We start from the raw sequence: 20895 nt of genomic DNA on the forward strand, positions 1-20895 counted from the left end.
GTATACATACACAATAGAGTAATATTTAGTCACAAAAAGTGTGAGATCCTGTCATTTGTAGCAACAAGGATGGAACCTAAGTTAAAACAAACCAGGCACAGAAAGACAAATACTGTATGATATCATTCATAAGTAAGTGCTAAAAAATAGGTTTACATGGATGTTGAGAGTGGAATTATAGAGAATGGAAACTTGGAATGGTGAGGGAGTGGGAGGGGGAAGGAAGATGAGAAATTGGTTGGTGGGTACACAATGTATGTTATTTGGGTGATGAATACCCTAAAAACCCTGACTTGACCACTGTGCAATCTATGCATGTAACAAAATTGCACATGTATCCTCAAAATTTGTACAAATGAAACAGGAAAACAAAATAACTTTTCCCTGAATTTAGGAGTATATGTAATACCTCTGGCAGAGAGACCTCTGAAAAATTTATACATGGCAAGAAAAGATCCAAATTTTACTTTCTTTTACCAAGTTCACTATTTCATCCTTTCTTCCCAGGTTATGTAAATTTTCTACCCAAATGAAGATCAAAAGGTTTCTTCTAAGTTCCTTAAGCACTCCTAGAGGACAACTAAGCTCAGGCATGTTCTTTGTTCACAACTACCTGTGTTAAAAGAGTCCTGTTTAAGTAAAATTCCCATTTTTTCTAGTATGTCTTCAGAAGTTTGTATTCTTGAATTCTTGTATTCTGTTTCCTGTGTTGCTCAGCTTATTTATAATGTATTCCTAAGGATGTTCACAACATTATAAAAGGGTCTTATCAATATTACACTTTCTTATGACTTCTTCAGATCTGTAGTTAATTGCTCTGTTGAAACAGAACCATGCTCCTGTTAATTTACAGTTGCCTAGATTCAAAGCTCTTTTGTGGTACCAACCAGTACTGCTTATCTTTTATGAGGGCATATAAAACCATTTCCCTCCAAGAGACTTCAAAATTGCAAAGCCTGATAACCTCTATTAACACTTACTTTATTCACAGCACAAAGGTTTCAGTGGGTGAAACAGTTTGAATACAGGAGCACTAAGCTTCTCAGTTGTATACATGGCACATGCATTCAACATCAATGATTGATTTACTGTGGGAAAAAAATTTCAAAACCTAAAAAGCTCAAGGCCATAAAAGGTTTTGGAAGTAAAGAAGGTAGCCTTCTGAGTCACAAAATTAGGTGGCATCATGTGAAACAGGAAATCCTGCTCTTTCACTGGGGGAAATTTCCAATCTTTGCCCCAGTTAAAAGCTTTTATGACTGTCTTCTGCCACTGTTTTAAAATTAGGTAAGGGATAATGTGTGTATGGCTCTAGGAATCTGCTGGGTTTATAGGTATATATGCACATAAAAAAAATCTGTACAAAAACATAGAGCCTAGGCAGCAAAGCAAGATCCCATCTCTACAAAAAATAAAAAATTAGCCAGGCATGGTAGTGTGCACCTGTATTCCCAGCTACTCTACTTGGGAAGCTGAAGTGAGAGGATCTCTTGAGCCCAGGAGTTTGAGGCTGCAGTAAGCTATGATCAAGCCACTACACTCCAGCCTGGGTGACAGAGCAAGACCCTGTCCCTTTAAAAAAAAAAAAAAAAAAAAAAAAAAATATATATATATATATATATATATATATATATATATAGATATGAAAAAAAAACCACATTCCTAGTGCAGGTTTGCTTACTGTGTGACTTTAGGTAAGTTACTAAAGCTCCTGTGCTCAAAAATGGGAAAAAAAGAAATAACCACATAAAGTGCCTACTAGACTGAGCCCTACTGACTTGGGCTCCTGAATTACAGCTATGGCGTGTATTCTGAATTCAAACCTCCAGAGCACCCATTTTTTCCCTGGAGTTGGGCGAGGGCTGTGCCATGCCCCCCAGGGATAGAGATTCACAGCTGGAACCCAACCCCCTGGATCTGGGCTGCTAAAGGTACCTCAAGACCCTGAGCCTAGGATCCTAGTCTCACAGCTGCTTGTAGGCTATGTCAGATACCAAGAGTCTCCCCATTGTGGGGAAAATGAGAACAGGAGGACCCAAAAGTCTTTTCTAACAAGGATATTAACAACCTACTGCCATCACTACCAAAAAACTCTATACCCTAAGCCACTAAGGCATCCACACTTATTCCTGATGTTTAATGTAGCCAAAGAAGTTGCACAGAGACTGTATCACTAAACCTACCTGCACACAAATTCATCACACTCTTCCCAACTGGCACACTAAGACCCAACTGCAGGTGAAAGTCTTTGTCTATCAAAGCCACTCTAGAAAGTTTAAGAGAGTCAACAGTTCCATTAGATGCACAAACATCAACATAGCGGTACAGAAACATGAAAAAGCAAGAAAATATGACACCACCAAAGAAACATAACTCCTTAGTAATAGACCCCAATGAAAAGAAAATTTAAAACTGCTGGAAAAGGAACTCCAAATAACGATCTTTTTTTTGGTTGTTGTATGTTTTTTTTTCTTTGTTTGTTTTTGTTTTTGTTTTTTTGAGACAGGATCTCACTCTGTCACTCAGGCTGGAGTGCAGTGGCGCAAACATGGCTCACCGCAACCTCAACTTCCTGGGCTCAAGCAATCCTCCTGCCTCAGCCCCACAAGTAGCTGGGACTATAGGTGCATACCACCACACCTGGCTAATTTTTTTGTCTTTTTCGTAGAGATGGGGTCTTGCTATGTTCCCTAGGCTGATCTCAAACTCCTGAGCTCAATCAATCCACTTGCCTTGGCCTCCCAAAGTGATGGGATTACAGGTGTAAGTCACCCATGCCTGGCCTAAAATAATAATCTTAAGGAAACTTAATGAGATACCAGAAAATACACACAGGTAAGTCAACAAAACCAGACAAATAATTCATGATATAAACTAGAAATTCAACAAAGAGACAGATACAAAAAAGAACCAAACAGATATCCCACAGATGAAGAATTCGATGAATTAAATAAAAAGTACAACAGAAAGTTTCAACAGCAGACATAAGCAGAAGAAAGTCTCTGAGCTTGATGACAGGTCATTTGAAACTACTCAGTTAACAGAACAAAACAAAATAAGGCGGGAGCAATGGTTCATGCCTGTTATCCTAGCACTCTGGGAGGCTGAGGCGGGTGGATCACTTGAGGTCAGGAGTTCAAGACCAGCCTGGCTAACATGGTAAAACCTTGTCTCTACTAAAAATACAAAAATTAGCTGGGCATGGTGGCGCGTGCCTGTAATCCCAGCTACCCGGGAGGCTGAGGCAGGAGAACAGCTGGAACCCTGGAGGCAGAGACTGCAGTGAGCTGAGATTGCGCCACTGTACCCCAGCCTGGGCGACAGAGTAAGACTCCATCTCAAAAAACAAAACAAAACAAAACAAAAATAATGAAAAAGAGTGAAGAAAGCTTACAAGACTTATGGGACACCATTAAGTGAACAAATATGCATATTATACGATTTCTAGAAGAAGAGATGAAAAAAGGCATAGAAAACCTATTTAATGAAATAACAACTGAAAATTTTTCATGTCTAAGGAGAGATATGAACATCCAGGTACAGGGTCCAAGAGCTCAAAGGTTCCCAAATATATTTAACCCAAAAAGGTCCACTTTATATTATAGTCCTAAGTTATGAAAAGTCAAACACAAAGAGAGTACTCTAAAAACAGCAAGAAAAAATAGTCAAGAAAATTATAAGGGAATAACAGCAGATTTCTCAGTGGAAACCTTACAGGCCAGGAGAGAATGAAATGATATGTGCAAAGTAATGGAAAGAAAAAAAAAACTCTCAGCCAAAAATACTACATATAGCAAAGCTATCCTTCAGAAATGAAAGAGCAATAAAGTCTTTCCCAGACAAGCAAAAACTGAGGGAATCTGTCACCACTAGACTGGCCTTACAAGAAACGCTCAAGAGAATCCTGCATCTGGAGGTCAAAAGATGATAATTACCATCATAAAAATATGTAAATCTATAAAACTCACTGATAAAGCAGATACACAAAGAAGAAAGAGAAAAAGAAAAAGAATCAAACTGTATCACTACAGAAAACCACCAAGTTGCGATGACTAACAATAAGAGAAGAGAGGAACGAAGAATATATAAAGCAACCAGAAAAAGATTAACAAAATGAGAGAAGTAATTCCTCACCTGTGAAAAATAGCCTTGAATATAAACCGATTATATTCCCCCACTTACAAGATGCAGACTGGATGAACAGATAAAAAACCATGACCCAACTATATACTGCCTACAAGAAACCCACTTCACCTATAAAGATATATACAGACTAAAAATGAAGGGATGGAAAAAGATATTCTATACAAATGGAAACCAAAAGCAAGGAGGAGTAGATATATCAAAAGATCTTAAGTCAAAGCTGTAAAAAGGGACAAAGAAGGTAATTATACAATGACAAAGAGAACAATCCAGCAATAGGATATAACCAATTGTAAATATATGTGTGCTCAAAGTCAGAGCACTCAGAAAGATAAAATATTATTGGATCTAATGGGAAAGATAGATTCCAACACGATAATTGTTGGGGGCTTCAACATCCCGTTGGATTTAAACATCACTTTAGATCAAATAGACCTAACAGACATTTACAAAACGTTTCATCCAACAGCTTCAGAGTATATTCTTTTCATCAGCACATGGAATATTAGCCAGGACAGGCAACGTGTTAGGCCTCAAAACAAGTTTCAAAAAATTTAAAATCAATGGTATATCAAATATCTTTTCTGACCATAAGGAAATAAAACTAGAGATCAATAACAAGAGGAACTTTAGAAACTGTATAAATACATGGAAATTTAACAACATGCTTCTGAATAACTATAGTGTCAATGAAGAAATCAAGATAGGGTACAGCAATAAACACATCAAAAAAGTAGAGATTTCAAATAAACAACCTAATGATGCATATCAAGAAACTAGAAAAGAAAAAAAAAACAAGTCTAAATTCAGTAGAAGGAAAGAAATAATAAAGATAAGAGCAGAAATCAACAAAATTAAGATCAAAAGTTGCAAAAGATCAATGAAACAAAAAGTTGGTTTTTTTTAAAAAAAAGATAGACAAAACCAACAAACCATTAGCTCGACTAACCAAGAGAAAAGTGAGAAGACTCAAAATCAGAAACAAAAAAGGAGACATTACAACTGATACCACAGAAATACAAAGAATCATTAGAGACTATTATGAACAACTATATGCTAACAAACTGGAAAATCTAATGGAAATGGATAAATTCCTGGACATATACCACCAACCAAAATTGAACCATGAAAAACAGACAACCTGAACTAATTCTGAGTAATAAGACTGAAGCAGTAACTTCTTCCATCAAAGGAAAGGCCAGAACCTGATGGCTTCTGATATAGTTCAAATATTTGTCCCTGCTCAAATTTCATGTGGAATTGTAATCTCCAATGCTGGGGGTGGGGCTTGGTGGGAGGTGTTTGAATCATGGCGGTGCTGTGTTCATGATAAGTGACTTCTCATTAGATCTGGTCATTTTCCCCCCACTTTCCCCCCACTCCCAGTCACTCTTGTTCCTGCTTTTGTATTGTGATGTACCAGTCCCCACTTTGCCTTCTGCTATGACTGTAAGCTTTCTGAAGCCTCATCAGAAGCCAAGCAGATGCCTGGTGGCCACACTTCCTATGCAGACTGCAGAACCATGAGCCAATTAAACCTCTTTTCTTTATAATTTATACAGTCTCAGGTATTTCCTCATAGCAATGCAAGAATGGCCTAATATGGCTTCACTGCTGAATTCTACCAGATTTATATCAAGAACTAATATAAATTCTTCTAAAACATTAGAAAAGCGAAGAGGAGAAAATTCTTCCAAACTCATTCTGAGTCCAGGATTACCCTGATGCCAAAAACAGACCAGGACACAACAACAAAAGAAAACTACACAGCAATATTCCTCATGAACACAGATGCAAAAATTCTTAACAAAATACTAGCAAACCAAATCCAACAATGTATAAAAAAGATAATTCACCATGATCAAGTGGGATTTATTCCAGGGATGCAAGAATGATTCAACATACATAAATTAATATACGAGATATATCTCATGAATAGAACGGACAAAACCATATGATCATCTCAATAGACACAGAAAAGGCATTTGCTAAAATTCAACATCCTTTCATGATTAAAAAAAAAATCCTCGGCTGGGCGCGGTGGCTCTCGCCTGTAATCCAAGCACTTTGGGAGGCTTTAAGGAGGGCGGATCATGAGGTCAAGAGATCGAGACTATCCTGGCCAACATGGTGATACCCTGTCTCTACTAAAAATACAAAAATTAGCTAGGTGTGGTGGCGTGCGCCTGTAATCCCAGCTATTTGGAAGGCTGAGGCAGGAGAATCCCTTGAACCAGGGAGGCAGAGGTTGCAGTGAGCCAAGATTGCGCCACTGCACTCTAGCCTGGGAGACAGAGCGAGACTCCATCTCAAAGAAAAACAAAACAAAACAAAACAAAAAAAACCCTCAACAAACTAGGTACAGAAGGAACATACCTCAATGTAACAAAGGTCATATAGGACAAGTACAGCTAACATCATTCGAAACAGGGAAAAGCTGAATTTCTCCTCAAAAAATTGGAACAAGACAGGATGCCCACTCTCACCACTCTAATTCAACATAGTACTAGAAGTACTATCCAGAGCAAACAGGCAAGAAAAAGACACAAAGGGCATCCAAATTGAAAAGGAGGAAGTCGAATTGTCCCTATATGCAAGTGATATAATTGTATATGTGGAAAATCCTAAAACTGCCACCAAAAAAATTCTCAAAATGAATTTAAAAATTTACTCAAGTTGCAAGATACAAAAGCAACATACAAAAATTACTGACCATGTGCCTGTAGTCCCATCTACTCAGGAGGCTGAGGCAGGAGGATCACCTGAGCCTGAGAAGTGGAGGTTGCAGTGAGCCGAGATCATACCACTGCACTCCAGCCTGGGTGACTGAGTGAGACCCTGTTTCAAAAAAATAAATAAATAGGCCGGGCATGGTGGCTCACACCTGCAATCCCAGCACTTTGGAAGGCCTAGGCGGGTGGATCACCTGAGGTCAGGACTTCGAGAACAGCCTGGCCAACATGATGAAACCACGCCTCTACTAAAAATACAAAAACTAGCTGGGTGTGGTGGTGGGCACCTGTAATCCCAGCTACTTGGGAGGCTGAGGCAGGAGAATTGCTTGAACCTGGGAGGCAGAGGTTGCAGTGAGCCGAGATCGCGCCACTGCACTCCAGCTTGGGAGACAGAGCGAGACTCTGTCTCAAAAAATAAGAAATAAATAAATTAGTAGCATCTCTACATCCCAATAACTAGTGGAAAAAAATCAAGAAAGCAATTCCATTTACAATAGCTACAAAAAAAATACCTAGGAATAAATTCAACCAAGGATATGAAAGATCTCTACAAGGGAAACTATAAAACACTGGTAAAGGAAACTGAAAAATTAAAAAAAAAAAAAAAAAAAAAACAGTGTGGGCTGGGGGGGGAGATATCCTTTGTTCATAGATTGGAAGAATATTGTAAAAATATTAATAATACCAAAAGCAATCTATAGCTTCAACACAATCCGTATCAAAATACCAATGACATTCTTCACAGAAAAAGAAAAAACAACCCTAAAATTCTTATGAAATCACAGAAGACTCTGAATAGCCAAAGCAATCCTGAGCAAAAAGAACAAAGCAAGGCCAGGCATAATGGCTCACACCTGTAATCCCAGCACTTTGGGAGGCTGAGGCAGGTGGATCACTGGAGTCCAGGAGTTTGATGCCTGCCTGTGTAACATGGCAAAACCCTGCCTCTACAAAAAATTAGCAGGGCATGGTGAGGGAGGCTGAGGCTGTAGTGAGCCGTGATCACACCACTGCACTACAGCCTGGGTAACAGAGTAAGACCCTGTATCAAGGTGGGGAAAAAAAAACAACACAGCTGGAGGCATCACCCACTAATCACACACTACCTGATGTCAAAATATACTACAAAGCTACAGTAACCAAACAGCATATTACTGGCATAAATAGACAAACAGACCAGGGGAAGAGAGGAGAAAACCCAGAAATAAACCCACATATTTGGAACCAGCTAATTTTCAACAAAGGTGCCAAGAACATTCAGTAGGGAAAGGATGGTCTGTTTAGAAAAATGAAATTAGACCCCTATCTCTAACTATACAAAAAAAAAATCAAATCAAAATGGATTAAAGACTTAGATGTAAGACCTGAAACTATGAAACTACTAGAAGAAAACATTGGGGAAATGCTTCATGACATTGGTCTGGGCAAAATCTTTCAGGTAAGACCTCAAAAACACAGGCAACAGAAGTAAAAATAAACACATGGAATTTCATCAAGCTAAGAAGCTTCTGCACAGCAAAGGAAACAATTGAGTGAAGAGACAACCAGTAGAATAAGAGAAAATATAATATATGCAAACCATGTATCTAATAAGGGATTAATTAATAGCCAGGATATATATGCAATTCAAACAACTCAATAGCAAAAAATAGTAACAATAATAATCTGATTTAAAAATGGGCAAATGATCTTCATAGCCATTATCAAAATCAGTTTATCAAAAACGTGTGTACGTCCATGTTTATTACAGCACTATTCATAATAGCAAAGATATGCAATTAACCTAAGTGTCCATTAACAGATAAAGGATAAAGAAAATTTGGTACATATACACAAGGAAATACTATTCACCCATAAAGAAGAATGAAATTCACACCTGTAATCCCAGCTCTCAGGGAGGCGAGGCGGGAGGATAGTTTGAGCCCAGGAGTTTGAGACCTGACTGGGCAGTATAGCGAGACCCCGTTCTCCACAAAAAGGAAAAAAAAAAAAAAGACACACACACAAAAAAAGAATGAAATTCTGTCATTTGCAGCAACACAGATGGAACTGACGGCCTTTATAATAACTGAAATAAGCTAGGCAGGGAAAGACAAATATCACATGTTCTTGCTCATGTGAAAACTTAAAAAGTTGATCTCATATAGAATGATGGTTACCAGAGGCTGGGAATGGTTGGGTGTGGGGAGGATGAAGAGAGCTTGGTTAATGGGTACAAACATACAGTTAGAAGCAATAAATTCTAGTGTTGATAGCACAGCACAGTGACATAGTTAACAATAATTTATTGTATATTTCAAAATAGCCAGAAGAGTAGATTTGAAATGTTCCCAACACAAAGAAATGGTAAATGTTTGAGGTAATGAGTATCTTAACCACTCTGCCTTGATAATTACACATAGGTATGCATGTATCAAAATATCACATATATCCCATAAATAGGTATATTATGTATCAATTTTAAAAATGAACCTCCTACTAGGTATTTAACAAGTTAACTGGCTTTCTCTGCCCAATGAGATTTTGTTTTGACTACTGCATTTGTGAAGTTTCAATTAGGGTCTTGTTAAGGCTGGACACAGTGGTTCATGCCTGTGATCCCAGCACTTTGGGCAGCCAAGGTGAGAGGATCACCTGGGGCCAAGAGTTCAAAACCAGCCTGGTCAACATAGTGAGACTCTGTCCCTACAAAAAACTAAAAATATTAGCCAGCTATGGTGCATTGCACCTGTAGTCCCAGCTACTTGGGAGGCTGAGGCGGGAGGATCACTAGAGCCAAAGAATTTGAGGCTGCAGTGAGCTACGATTGCACCACTATACTCTAGCCTCAGAATCAGAGCAAGAGTCTGTCTCTTAAAAACAAAAAAAACAAAAAAAAAAAGGGAGGGGGGAATCTTGTCATTTTTTAATTTGAGGATTAGCTTCTCCTTTATAAGAGAGCCAAAGCAGAAGAGTCACTAGATTACAATAGCTGCTGGGAAGCCAGGATATGGCAGCCTAGACTTAGAAACTTCAGGTTATGTCAGAGACCTCCATTTTCCTGTCATTTACTGCAAAGAATCCTATTATCCTGCCGTTTACCTACCCTCTAAACCCTCAATCCTCTTTCATTTGCTCTGGTCCTTGCTGACTCATCCCCTCCCTCCCTTTTTCCTCCCACTTCAGCTGCATGCTTGGTTCTGACTTATTCATCTTCTATTCAATTACCGAACATATACCATGCTGTTGTCATGTGGTCAGCCCATACCTAGCTATGGAGTCATTCTCATACTGTCACTCTTCCTAATACGGATCTGTTTCGGCCACAGGCTCTTTCATATCTCTGCCCCAAACCTCTCATCCACCAAATCTTGTTCCTGTGTGCTAGAATACAAGCAAAAGTGAGAGCTATGCTGGAAAAAAGATTTGTGGATTGGAAAATTTTTAAATTGATAATGTATGTATCTTCCTAAGTAAAAGACCCTAAGGGAATACTGAAACCTAAAATCATTCCCATAAAAAGAAAAGAAATTAAAACTTGCCTATGGTGACCATAATACAATTAACATAACATTGATGATTGAAGAAAATAAGAAAAATAGTTATAAGATTTTACAATTTGGTTTCTATAAGAAATGAAAAAATGATAGCTAACAGGAAAATAAAATGCTTATCCTCAGTTTCAAGGTTCTCATGGTTCCCTTTACTTTCTTCCCTGATTATCTTGGAGATATCAATTCTTAAGCATTAAGTCTTGAAAATCTTGGTGGTAAAACTGTAATCAACAAACAAAGCTTGAAAAGTGTGACTACTCAGTAGAAAACAAAGTGGAATGGAAGGTAAAGAGTTAGAGGTCACACAAGGAAAAGCAGAGACAATGTGGAAGACCTCCAACCAGAACTACGTTCACAATTATCCAGTGCTGTCATTTTTGTTCTATCTCTACATAATTAGAGAATTGGTATGAATTTCTAGATCAGGTCGTCAATGTGAAACTGGGGTCCAAAAGGCCAAGGTAATGATCAAGAGTTGGGTACTGAAGAAAATGGTCATAGTCCCAGGACAACAAAAAAGTTCCTATTTTAGGAATTTAATGTCTTAAACTCTGGATATCACAGCAATAGGTATTCTTTAAATTCATAATCAATCATTTCTCCCAAATAATTTCATACATTTATTTTATAAGCAATGATTAATTCACTGAACAAACCTAAGTCACAATGGGCTTTTGTTTTAAGTATTCGTTGTCAGGAAATCCAAATATTTTATAATTCATTGGACAGTAATGAACAATGACAGACAAAACACTAGTGAGTAAAAACACTAATTATGTTACTGTGGTCTTTGTGTGGCTTTGGCACAAAAGGTTGTTTATTTACAATGCGGCAACATCACCTTGGTAATGAAAAGAGTGGCATATGTGCACTGGCTGCTCAAATATTAACTACCAATGAGTCATACTTGCAGCTGAGAACTATGAAAAAAATAGGGGGAGGAATGCTGTAACTGTAAGTTAAAAACAAGCTCTGGTGTTCATGCTCACATTTACAAGGACACATGGTGAAATCTTGTCTATTTTCTTGTCAATTGATCTTCTTCCAAAATAAATTTCCTTTTTTTAACCATCACAAGGAATATTTTTATTAATAACATTGGTAAAAATCTAAAAAGGCAAGCTTATTAAATCTTCCTAACTTCTTTCTGCCACTGAACTACTTGCTGACTGCTTACTATGTGACAGAATGACATCACACCAGGCTTTAAGATACGCTTGAGATACAAGGGTAAAGAAGACACAAGGCTTGTTTTCAAGGAGCTTATAATCTTATGGCAGGGAGTGGGGCGAGTGGGACCAATATGCAATTACAATAAAAAAACAGTCAACGCCTAATCATCAATAGGATAATATAATCAGGATTTAAAACATATCCCAATGTTCTTCCTCATCTGGACTCTGGAAAAAATAAAATAAAAAATACGGCTGGGCACGGTGGCTCACGTCTGTAATCCCAGCAGTTAGAGAGGCCGAGGCGGGCAGATCACGAAGTCAGGAGATCAAGACCATCCTGGCCAACGTGGTGAAACCCCGTCTCTACTAAAAAAATACAAAAAATTGGCCAGGCGTGGTGGCTCACGCCTGTAATTCCAGCACTTTGGGAGGCCGAGCCAGGCGGATCACGAGGTCAGGAGATCGAGACCATCCTGGCTAACATGGTGAAACCCTGTCTCTACTAAAAATACAAAAAAAAACTAGCTGGGCATGGTGGCAGGTGCCTGTATTCCCAGCTACTCGGGAGGCTGAGGCAGGAGAATGGCATGAACCTGGGAAGTGGAGTTTGCAGTGAGCCGAGATCGTGCCACTGCACTCTTACCTGGGCGACAGAGCGAGACTCTGTCTCAAAAAAAAAAAAAAAAATATATATATATATATATATGTTTTTATATGTATATATGTGTATATGTATACATATGTATATATGTGTATATATACATATATACACACACAAAATTAGCTGGGCATGGTGGGCATGCATGCCTATAGTCCCAGCTATTCGGGAGGCTGAGGCAAGGGAATCACTTGAACCTGGGAGGCGGAAGTTGCAGTGAGCCGAGATAGTGCCACTGCACTCCAGCCTGGCGAAAGAGCAAGACTCCATCTAAATTTAAAAAATAATAAATAAATAAATAAATAAATAAATGGCAAACTTGGGCCTAATATGAAGAACTTCAAATACACTGGACTTTACCACATTAAATTAGCCTGAAGAGTGGTGAACTCCATGATTAGGACTAAGTAGTCAAGCCGATTTAGATGACTATAAGAAAATCCTAAAAGCAATTCTTACGCTAGCAGGTAGGGGTAGCGAGGGGATTTGAAACAGATAACTAAAGCACTTCCTATCTTGGAAAAGTCTGCAGCTACCTTGTTAGTCGCAGGCAAGGCTATTAAGATGATGCCCACCGCAGCTGTTTTAGGAGTAGTGGGTGATCTCAAGAAGCAGAAAAGAGGCCAGTAGTCACCACTGAACTGCATATAAGACCTAGAAGGCTTTGTGACCTTTACATGTTTGTTAGAAAAGGTACTGGGAGACAGACCAACGATGGCCAGCCTACCTATGAGTCAACAGTTGGCCTAACCAGTGCAACAGAGCCCTCCTATTCCCACTCATGACAATGATGGATGTACCAGTCTCAGAGATTCCAGTTTTTCCTTGCTGCTTAAGTGAAAAGCAATTTGTATAGTCACCCTTCCTCTAATGCCCTCCCTGTTTACTCCTCATTTTCAGTGCACAGAGAATGCTGAAACTTCAAGAGCTTGCAATTTTCTGTATTTGGGAAGAGTACCAACCCAGCAGCACAGATGTTATTCCTACCTAACAAATTCATTAGATTTTTTGGCTCTATACTGAAAAGGGAAGATTGGTCTGATTTGGTGGATCTATTTGAAAGGGCTTACAGAGGAAATCCTGAAAACTGGCCTGTCCACTTTCCCACTTAAACTTCTAAGCTGGACTGGATTAAGCATGTTTTTACCTGACCCTTAGATTTATGAGACATATACAAACATGCTTATCATAAATGGGCTGTGACAGTCTTTTCCCTAAAACTTATGAAACCTAGAATAACTTAACAACATTACAAAACCAGGAATATAAGAGGAACAACAATTAAAATGTAGTCCTGGGGCATCTGGGAAGATAAGCCTCAAGTTATGTATACACCCTGTGAACTCAGTTGCCAGTCTTAAATCTCATACCAAAAACACTCCAATCAATTAACAAATATATACTGAGAGGCTACTGTGAGCAAGAATTCATATTAAGTTCAATGAAAGACAAGTCCATTGTGGGCTCCCTGGGTTATGACTATAGCTGATTATTGCTATAGTCAGGGTATAATAAAACTTGAATAACACACAATGACTCATATAATTCTAAATATTTTAGGAAGTAGAACTCAAATTCCTTCAGTAGTACCTTCAATAGGGTTACTTGAAATAGAAACCAACAGTATGATGGCTCATGCCTGTAATCCCAGCATTTTGGGAGGCTGAAGGTAGGAGGATCACTTGAGCCCAGGAGTTCAAGACCAGCCTGGGCAACATGGCAAAACCCCATCTCTACTAAAAATACAGAAAATTAGCCTGGTGTGGTGGTGCATGCCTACAGAACCAGCTACTCAGGAGGCTGAGGCAGGAGAACTGCTTGAGCCTAGGAGGTCAAGGCTGCAGTGAGCCGTGATCGTGCCACTGCACTCCAGCCCGGGTGATGGGAGTGAGACCCTGTCTCCAAAACAAGAAAGAAAGAAAAAATAGAAACCGAGCTTTAGTCATTCACATAAAACCTGTCACAGCGAAGGGGGCATAAAGCAGAGGAAATTCTACTAATGTCAGATAGTGAAAATAGCTCTGAAAGATTTCATCTTCTTAGAGACTTGTCCCTACAGGTAAACATTAGCAAAACATTTTTCTGGAAGCCAGTAAGATATTTGAGAAATTAGAGCTTTTAGGTAAAAACAAACATTTTTAAAAGTGATTAATTTAATTTTTAAAAATTGCCAAGGGTCATAGGTTATTACAATCATATGGATAGCTCTTGCAAATTAATGAGAACAATGGATAAAATGACGGTGCTGTAGTATTTCAGAATGTATATTTTAGTATGTCTTCAAAACAGATAAACCATCTCAATGTGGTAAAGTATATTTTGCAAATTACCAACATTTCCTCCTTTCTTTTGGTATAAGTAAAGAAACGAAAAGAGAATGAACTGCTGAAAAGCAAATCCTTCACACTATGTGTATTTGACAAGTGGAAGGCATCCGCAGGTTGGTCTGTGGGCATAGTCATAGCAATACAGTTCCCCTGTCAACTCAACTCCAGGAACCAGAGCGCAAGTAGCTTTGTGGTTGACTATGTTTATTTACCTATCCGGCAAGCAGCGGAGACAGATGGTTTGGTAAAAACGGTAAACCAGACAAAAAAATTTGTATATTTTAGGGCTTCCAGCTAAGATACATACTAAGTAAGTGGAGAGAAAAGACTTGACTTACCTGCACTGCCAAGCTGTTTATAAAATCTGTACTCTAAATGAAGCTGTGGAGCACGTGATTTTATTGGTTCCTGAAATCCAAAAAGAAAAACTGTGATCAGATTTAAACAAATGGGATTTTTCCATTCTTAAATTTTTGGAGTAAATGAGGGCTAAGATCACCCAATGTTTTAGAGATAATATCCATATATAAGAGCCTTTTCTAACCACAATTGGTCTTAGACAGTATAGCTAAGAGAAGATGAAGGTGAATTACATACAACTCCTTCCATGGATAGTTAAATAAAAATAGACTTTGCATGAGCTATCATTCAAGGATATCTTTCTTGCAACGAAATATTCTCCTGATATGTATTCTGCCAGGAAACTTGATGCCAAACCTTTAAATAAAAAAATACCAGAATGTATTTCCTGCTTGTTTTGTTCTGAATTTTGGGTGGTTTGTGGTTTTATTATTTTTAGAAAAATAATGCATGCTCAGAAGAAAACTCAAATATACAAAAATTAGGAAGAAAGTAAAAATCATCTGTGATCCTGTCACTTTAAAGAGAGGCACTATTAACATTTTAGTGAATGTCTTTCAAAGTATTTATGTATCTATATATGTATTAATATATATAACATAGACTAATGAACTTAATTTTATATAAATGAGATTATAATATATTTGCTGTTCATTCATGTGCTATTGAACTCAACAATGTAATAACATCTTCCCATGGCAGTAAATAAACATGTATAATTTCTTTTTTTTTTAAGACAGGGTCTCGCACACTGCAGTTGAAATCTCCCAGGCTCAAGTCATCCTCCTATCTTAGCCTCCCGAGTGGCTGGGACCACAAGTGTGTGCCACCACTCACAGCTAATTTTTAATTTTTTGTAGAGATAAGATCTTACTATGCTGCCTAGGCTGGTCCCAAATTCCTGGGCTCAAGCAATCCTCCCACTTCAGCCACCCAAAGTGCTGTGGGATTATAGGCATAAGCCACTGCGCCTGGCTTATATTATTTTTAATGGTTTAAGTATTGCCCTGTATGTGGATATGTATTTATGTATGTATGTATACACACCCTCCCCATAATTTTTGGACACGTGAACTGTTTTCATTTTCCAATATTATGAACAATGCTTTTAGGAACATCCTTATGTATATTTCTTTGTAAACTATTGAGAATTAAAGATTGTAAATGCAATTAAAGTATGTAACTTCAATCAATGTGGTGTTCAAGTTTCCAAAAATGGAGTTTTCTAAAAACCTCAGAGATGAAACAGCCAAACAACCACACTTTGCTCTATACCAATTGAGCAACTGGCTGGTTGATTATTCTAAACTGACAGTGTACTGGGCAACTGGCTAACAAGAAAACCAAACATTACCCTAAACACATTATAATCTCTCTTTAAAAGCTCAACAGTAGCTGACATGGTAGCTCATGTCTGTCAACCCAGCATTTTCAGAGGCTGAGGCAGGAGGATCACTGGAGACCAGGAGTTTGAGACCAGCCTGGGCAACACAGCAAAACCTCATCTTTACAAATAAATAACTAAAATAGGACGGGCACGGTGGCTCATGCCTGTAATCCCAGCACTTTGGGAGGCTGAGAAGACAGAACTGTTTGAGCCCAGGAGTTCGAGACCAGCCTGGGCAACATAGGCAGACCCTGTCTCTACCAAAAATTAAAAAATTAGCCTGGCAGGGAGGCACGCTCCTGTAGTCCCAGCTACTCAGGAGGATGAGGTGGGAGGATTGATTGAGTCCCAGAGATCAAGACTGCATGGAGCTGTGATTGTGCCACTGTACTCCAGCCTGGGCGACAGAGTGAGACCTTGTCTCAATCAATCAATAAATAAAATAAAGCTCAACATCTGCACACCCATTAGGATGGCTATTATCAAAAACAAAAAAATAACAAGTGTTGATGAGGATGTGGAGAAACTGGAACCCTTGTGCACTGCTGATGGGAATGCAAAATGGTGTGACTGCTCTGGAAAATGGCATGGCAATTTTTCAAAAAATTAAACACAGAATCATTATGATTTACAATTCTATTTCTGGATAGATGCTCCAAAGAAGTGAAAGCAGGAACTCAGATTTATTTGTACATCCATGTTTATAGCATTATTATTCACAATAACTAAAAGGTGGAAGCAACCTAAGTGTGCATAATTGGATGAATGGATAAACAAAATTGGGTTTATACATAGGGTGAAGTATTATTCAACCTTAAAAAGGAGATTCTGACACATGCTACAACATGGGCAAACCTTGAGGACATTATGCTCAGTGAAATAAGCCAGTTACAAAGGACAAATATTGCATGAGTCCACTTAATATTAAGTACCTAGTAGCCAGGCGTGGTGGCTCACGCCTGTAATCCTAGCACTTTGGGAGGCTGAGGCGGGTGGATTGCCTGAGCTCAGGAGTTCGAGACCAGCCTGGGCAACACGGTGAAACCCCGTCTCTACTAAAATACAAAAAATGAGCCAGGAGTGTCAGCGTGCACCTGTAGTCCCAGCTACTCAGGAGGCTGAGGCAGGAGAGTTGCTTGAACCCAGCAGGTGGAGATTTCAGTGAGCCTAGATCGCACCTCTGCACTCCAGCCTGGGCGATAGAGCAAGACTCCATCTCCAAAAAAACAAACAACAAAAAAAATTAAGTATCTAGTGCAGTCAAATTCATAGAGACAGACAGAATGGTAGTTGCCAAGGGATTGGGGGGAGGGGAGAATGAGGAGTTAGTGTTTAACAGATACAAAATTTCAGTTAGGGAAAATGAAAAAGTTCTGGAGATGGATGGTGGTGATGGTTGTACACCAATGTAAATGTACTTAATGCCATTGAACTTTTTTTTTTTTTTTTGAGACGGAGTTTCACTCTTGCTGCCCAGGCTGGAGTGCAATGGCACGATATTGGTTCACCACAACCTCTGCCTCCTGGGTTCAGCGATTTTCCTGCCTCAGCTTCCCAAGTAGCTGGGATTACAGGTATGCACCACCACGCCTGGCTAATTTTTGTATTTTTAGTAGAGATGGGGTTTCTGCATGTTGGTCAGGCTGGTATCAAACCCCTCACCTCAGGTGATCCACCTGCCTTGGCCTCCCAAAGTGCTGGGATTACAGGTGTGAGCCACTGCACCTGGCCAATGCCACTGAACTTTAAAAAATTGTTATAATGGTAAATTCTGGATATCATCTCTTATTAGATAATATTATTTTCTCCTATTCCTTTCCATGGGTTGCCCTTTTTAGAATTCTGTTGACAGTGTGCAAAAGTTTTAAATTTTGCTGAAGTCCAACTTAGCTAGTTTTTTTCTTTTGTTGTCTGTGATTTTGGTGTCATATCCAAGAAATCACTGCCAAATCCAATGTCATGAAGCTTTTTCCATGTGTATTCTAGTAAAAGTATTACAGTTTCAATCTTACATTTAGGTCTTTGATCCACTCTGAATTAACTGTTGAATACAATGTAAAGTAAGAATCCAACTTCACTGTTATGTGGGTATCCAGTTTTTCTGGCATCATTTGTTGAAAAGACTGTCCTTTCCCCCAATGAGTAGTTATTTGTCCTTTTTTTCTTTTTTTTTTGAGATGGAGTCTTACTCTGTCACTCAGGCTGGAATGCAATGGCACAATCTCAGCTCACTGCAACCTCCACCTCCCAGGTTCAAGCAATTCTTCTGCCTCAGCCTCCCAAGTAGCTGGGACTACAGATGCACACCACCACACTTGGCTAATTTTTGTATTTTTAGTAGAGACGAGGTTTTACCATATTGGCCAGGCTCATTGCAAACTCCTGACCTCTTAATCCACCCACCTCAGGTTCCCAAAGTGCTGAGATTACAGGCATGAGCCACCGCACCCAGCCTATTTGTCTTATGTTTAAGACAGACTCCAAGGAAGGAGATTCCATAACTTCCCTCGATAATTCATGCTGATGTTGAACAAGTTTCATGGTTTGGAACACTTTTATATTATACTCAAATCTCATTACTGAAACTTAAGCCTATTTTTCTTAAGTCCTCAGCAAAAAAATTAAAAAGCTCCTCAATAACCTCGAATACTATTAAGTAGCTCTATTCACATAACAAAACAATCCAATCATTTCCTAGACTTTCTTTTCTCAGGCAAAGTAATTTCAAATTTCTTTCACCTTTCCTCATTGGTCCTAGTTTTAAATTCTTTGATCATCTTTGAAGGCTCTTTCCTGAATCCATTTGAAGTTTTCTGCATTTTTCTTAAGATATAGAATCCATTAATCAAAGAATTCAGAAGTTTCTCTGAAGTTGTCTAGTCTATCCCTCTGCTTCTAGGAAGATTTTCTCTAAATCAATTCAGGCCAGACTGGAATGTTCATATCTGTAGGAAGCGCTATGAAGAAAGAACTCATACCCTTGTTTGAGTATAAAATCAGCAATCATTAGAGTTGGACTTCAAGTGTCTCAAGACTTTCAGTAAAAAGAAAAGTATATAAGACTAATTATACTGTAGAGTCCCTTTCTTATTTATCTCTTCAGGTAGAGAGGTGTCATATCACCCTTGTGTCTCCATTTGGTTGCAGATATTCCACTGAATCACTATCAAAGCAGCCAGGTATAAAATTTTTCCATTAGCAAAATAACTAAGAATTCACAAGGAACCAAACAGAAACAGTGATGACAAATCAACATGGAATAAGAAGTTGATCAAAACACTAGAAAAGGGACTATTCTTTCCAGAGAAATCGCTTTTGGATTCTAACAAACCACAGAGGCAATGAATTTTAAAAACCACACTTCCTTCCTCAAATATTATACTCTCAATCTTCATGCTGGAAAGCATAATAGAAAATATTCAATCTGACGTTGGGTAGCCAAGCTAGTAAATTAAAAATGCAAAACTCCATAGAGTTCAAGGGTTGAAAGGCATACACATCACATATATTCAGACATGAGGGTCTTATTATGAAGACTGAGAGAATTACACACTTCAGCCAACTCCTTAGCACATGGCCATAGCCTGCTCAGCCAATTGGGCTTCAAGGTGCTTTTCTGGAAGCACTATAAGTAGAAGGCATTGCAAAACTCAGTCTACAGACTACAGAAGGCAGCAATATTAGCAGCACAGGAGATTTTTTTTTAAACCCAACTGTTAGAAAACCTCTGTTAAAAAGAACCCTAGAAATGTGGGTGATGGATAAAGGAGGGGCTCATTACACTATTGTGTTTACTTTGTGTACGATTTTTTTAAAGGTTTTTAGAAATCTAAGAAATCTAAGAAAAAAGAGTCCACAATGAAGATCCAAACAAAGTACAACTGAAACAGCAGCAGCAGAGCTTCCTTGCATTTCTGTGCCAGATGCTGATTACATTTCCATAGAAGGCAGTGCACTTGCCAGAATATTTGCCACAGTTATTCTGGAAAACATATGCCTGCCTAAAATCCTAAACAAACAGCAGACAGCTACCTTATAGGAGTGTAGTGCTTATGGCAAATTTACCATTACAATCCAAAGAGCTCAATTACTGCCTTCATATCTCCCTTTGAAGAACAGAAGCCCAAAAGCAAGAGTGAAAGCCTGTAGACAAAACTGTTATCCTCTAAAATGCCTTTGAGACTTATTTGAAAGAGAAATGCGGTACTGAGTCACACCATACTAGATTGTAAGAGTTCCATTTTTAGCTTTAAATAGTGGCCATACAAAGCAGAATAAAAGTTTTTAAAAAGGAAATGAAATGTAACAATCAATCATGTCAACAATATGTTATGTAAGCTTATCTATACAGGTTGATTGGTATAACCTGGCAGAAGAAATCAAGATGAAAGAACTGTCCCTAACAGAAAGCCTAACAAATATGCAGTAATGTGGCAAATTTTTAAAGTGTTTTAGGAAGTGCTTTGTTCTCTTAGTAGTCCCAAATAATCAAAGATTATTCCAACTTATCAGAATAATAAAACAGAAAAAGTAAAAAAAGCAGGTGTACTAGAGAACACTTTTAAGAATAACCAAAT

General features: G+C 38.5%; 1 protein-coding gene across 12 annotated transcripts in view; it reads right to left on the reverse strand.

Moving 5' to 3' along the window:
• CSNK1G1 (casein kinase 1 gamma 1) overlaps positions 1 to 20895 on the reverse strand; it is a 211445-nt gene that overhangs the window by 71264 nt on the left and 119286 nt on the right. For all 12 annotated transcript variants that reach the window (XR_008514126.1, XM_063716689.1, XM_009249904.3 and 9 more), the window contains exon 3: positions 14910 to 14979. Coding sequence is in view for 10 of the 12 variants with exons in the window: in XM_009249904.3 (XP_009248179.1) it covers positions 14910 to 14979 (70 nt within the window). In the remaining 2 variants the exon portion in view is untranslated. The remainder of the gene's footprint in view (positions 1 to 14909; positions 14980 to 20895) is intronic.

Source organism: Pongo abelii, chromosome 16 (assembly GCF_028885655.2).
Source record: "Pongo abelii isolate AG06213 chromosome 16, NHGRI_mPonAbe1-v2.0_pri, whole genome shotgun sequence".
In the NCBI taxonomy this organism is placed as follows: domain Eukaryota; kingdom Metazoa; phylum Chordata; class Mammalia; order Primates; family Hominidae; genus Pongo; species Pongo abelii.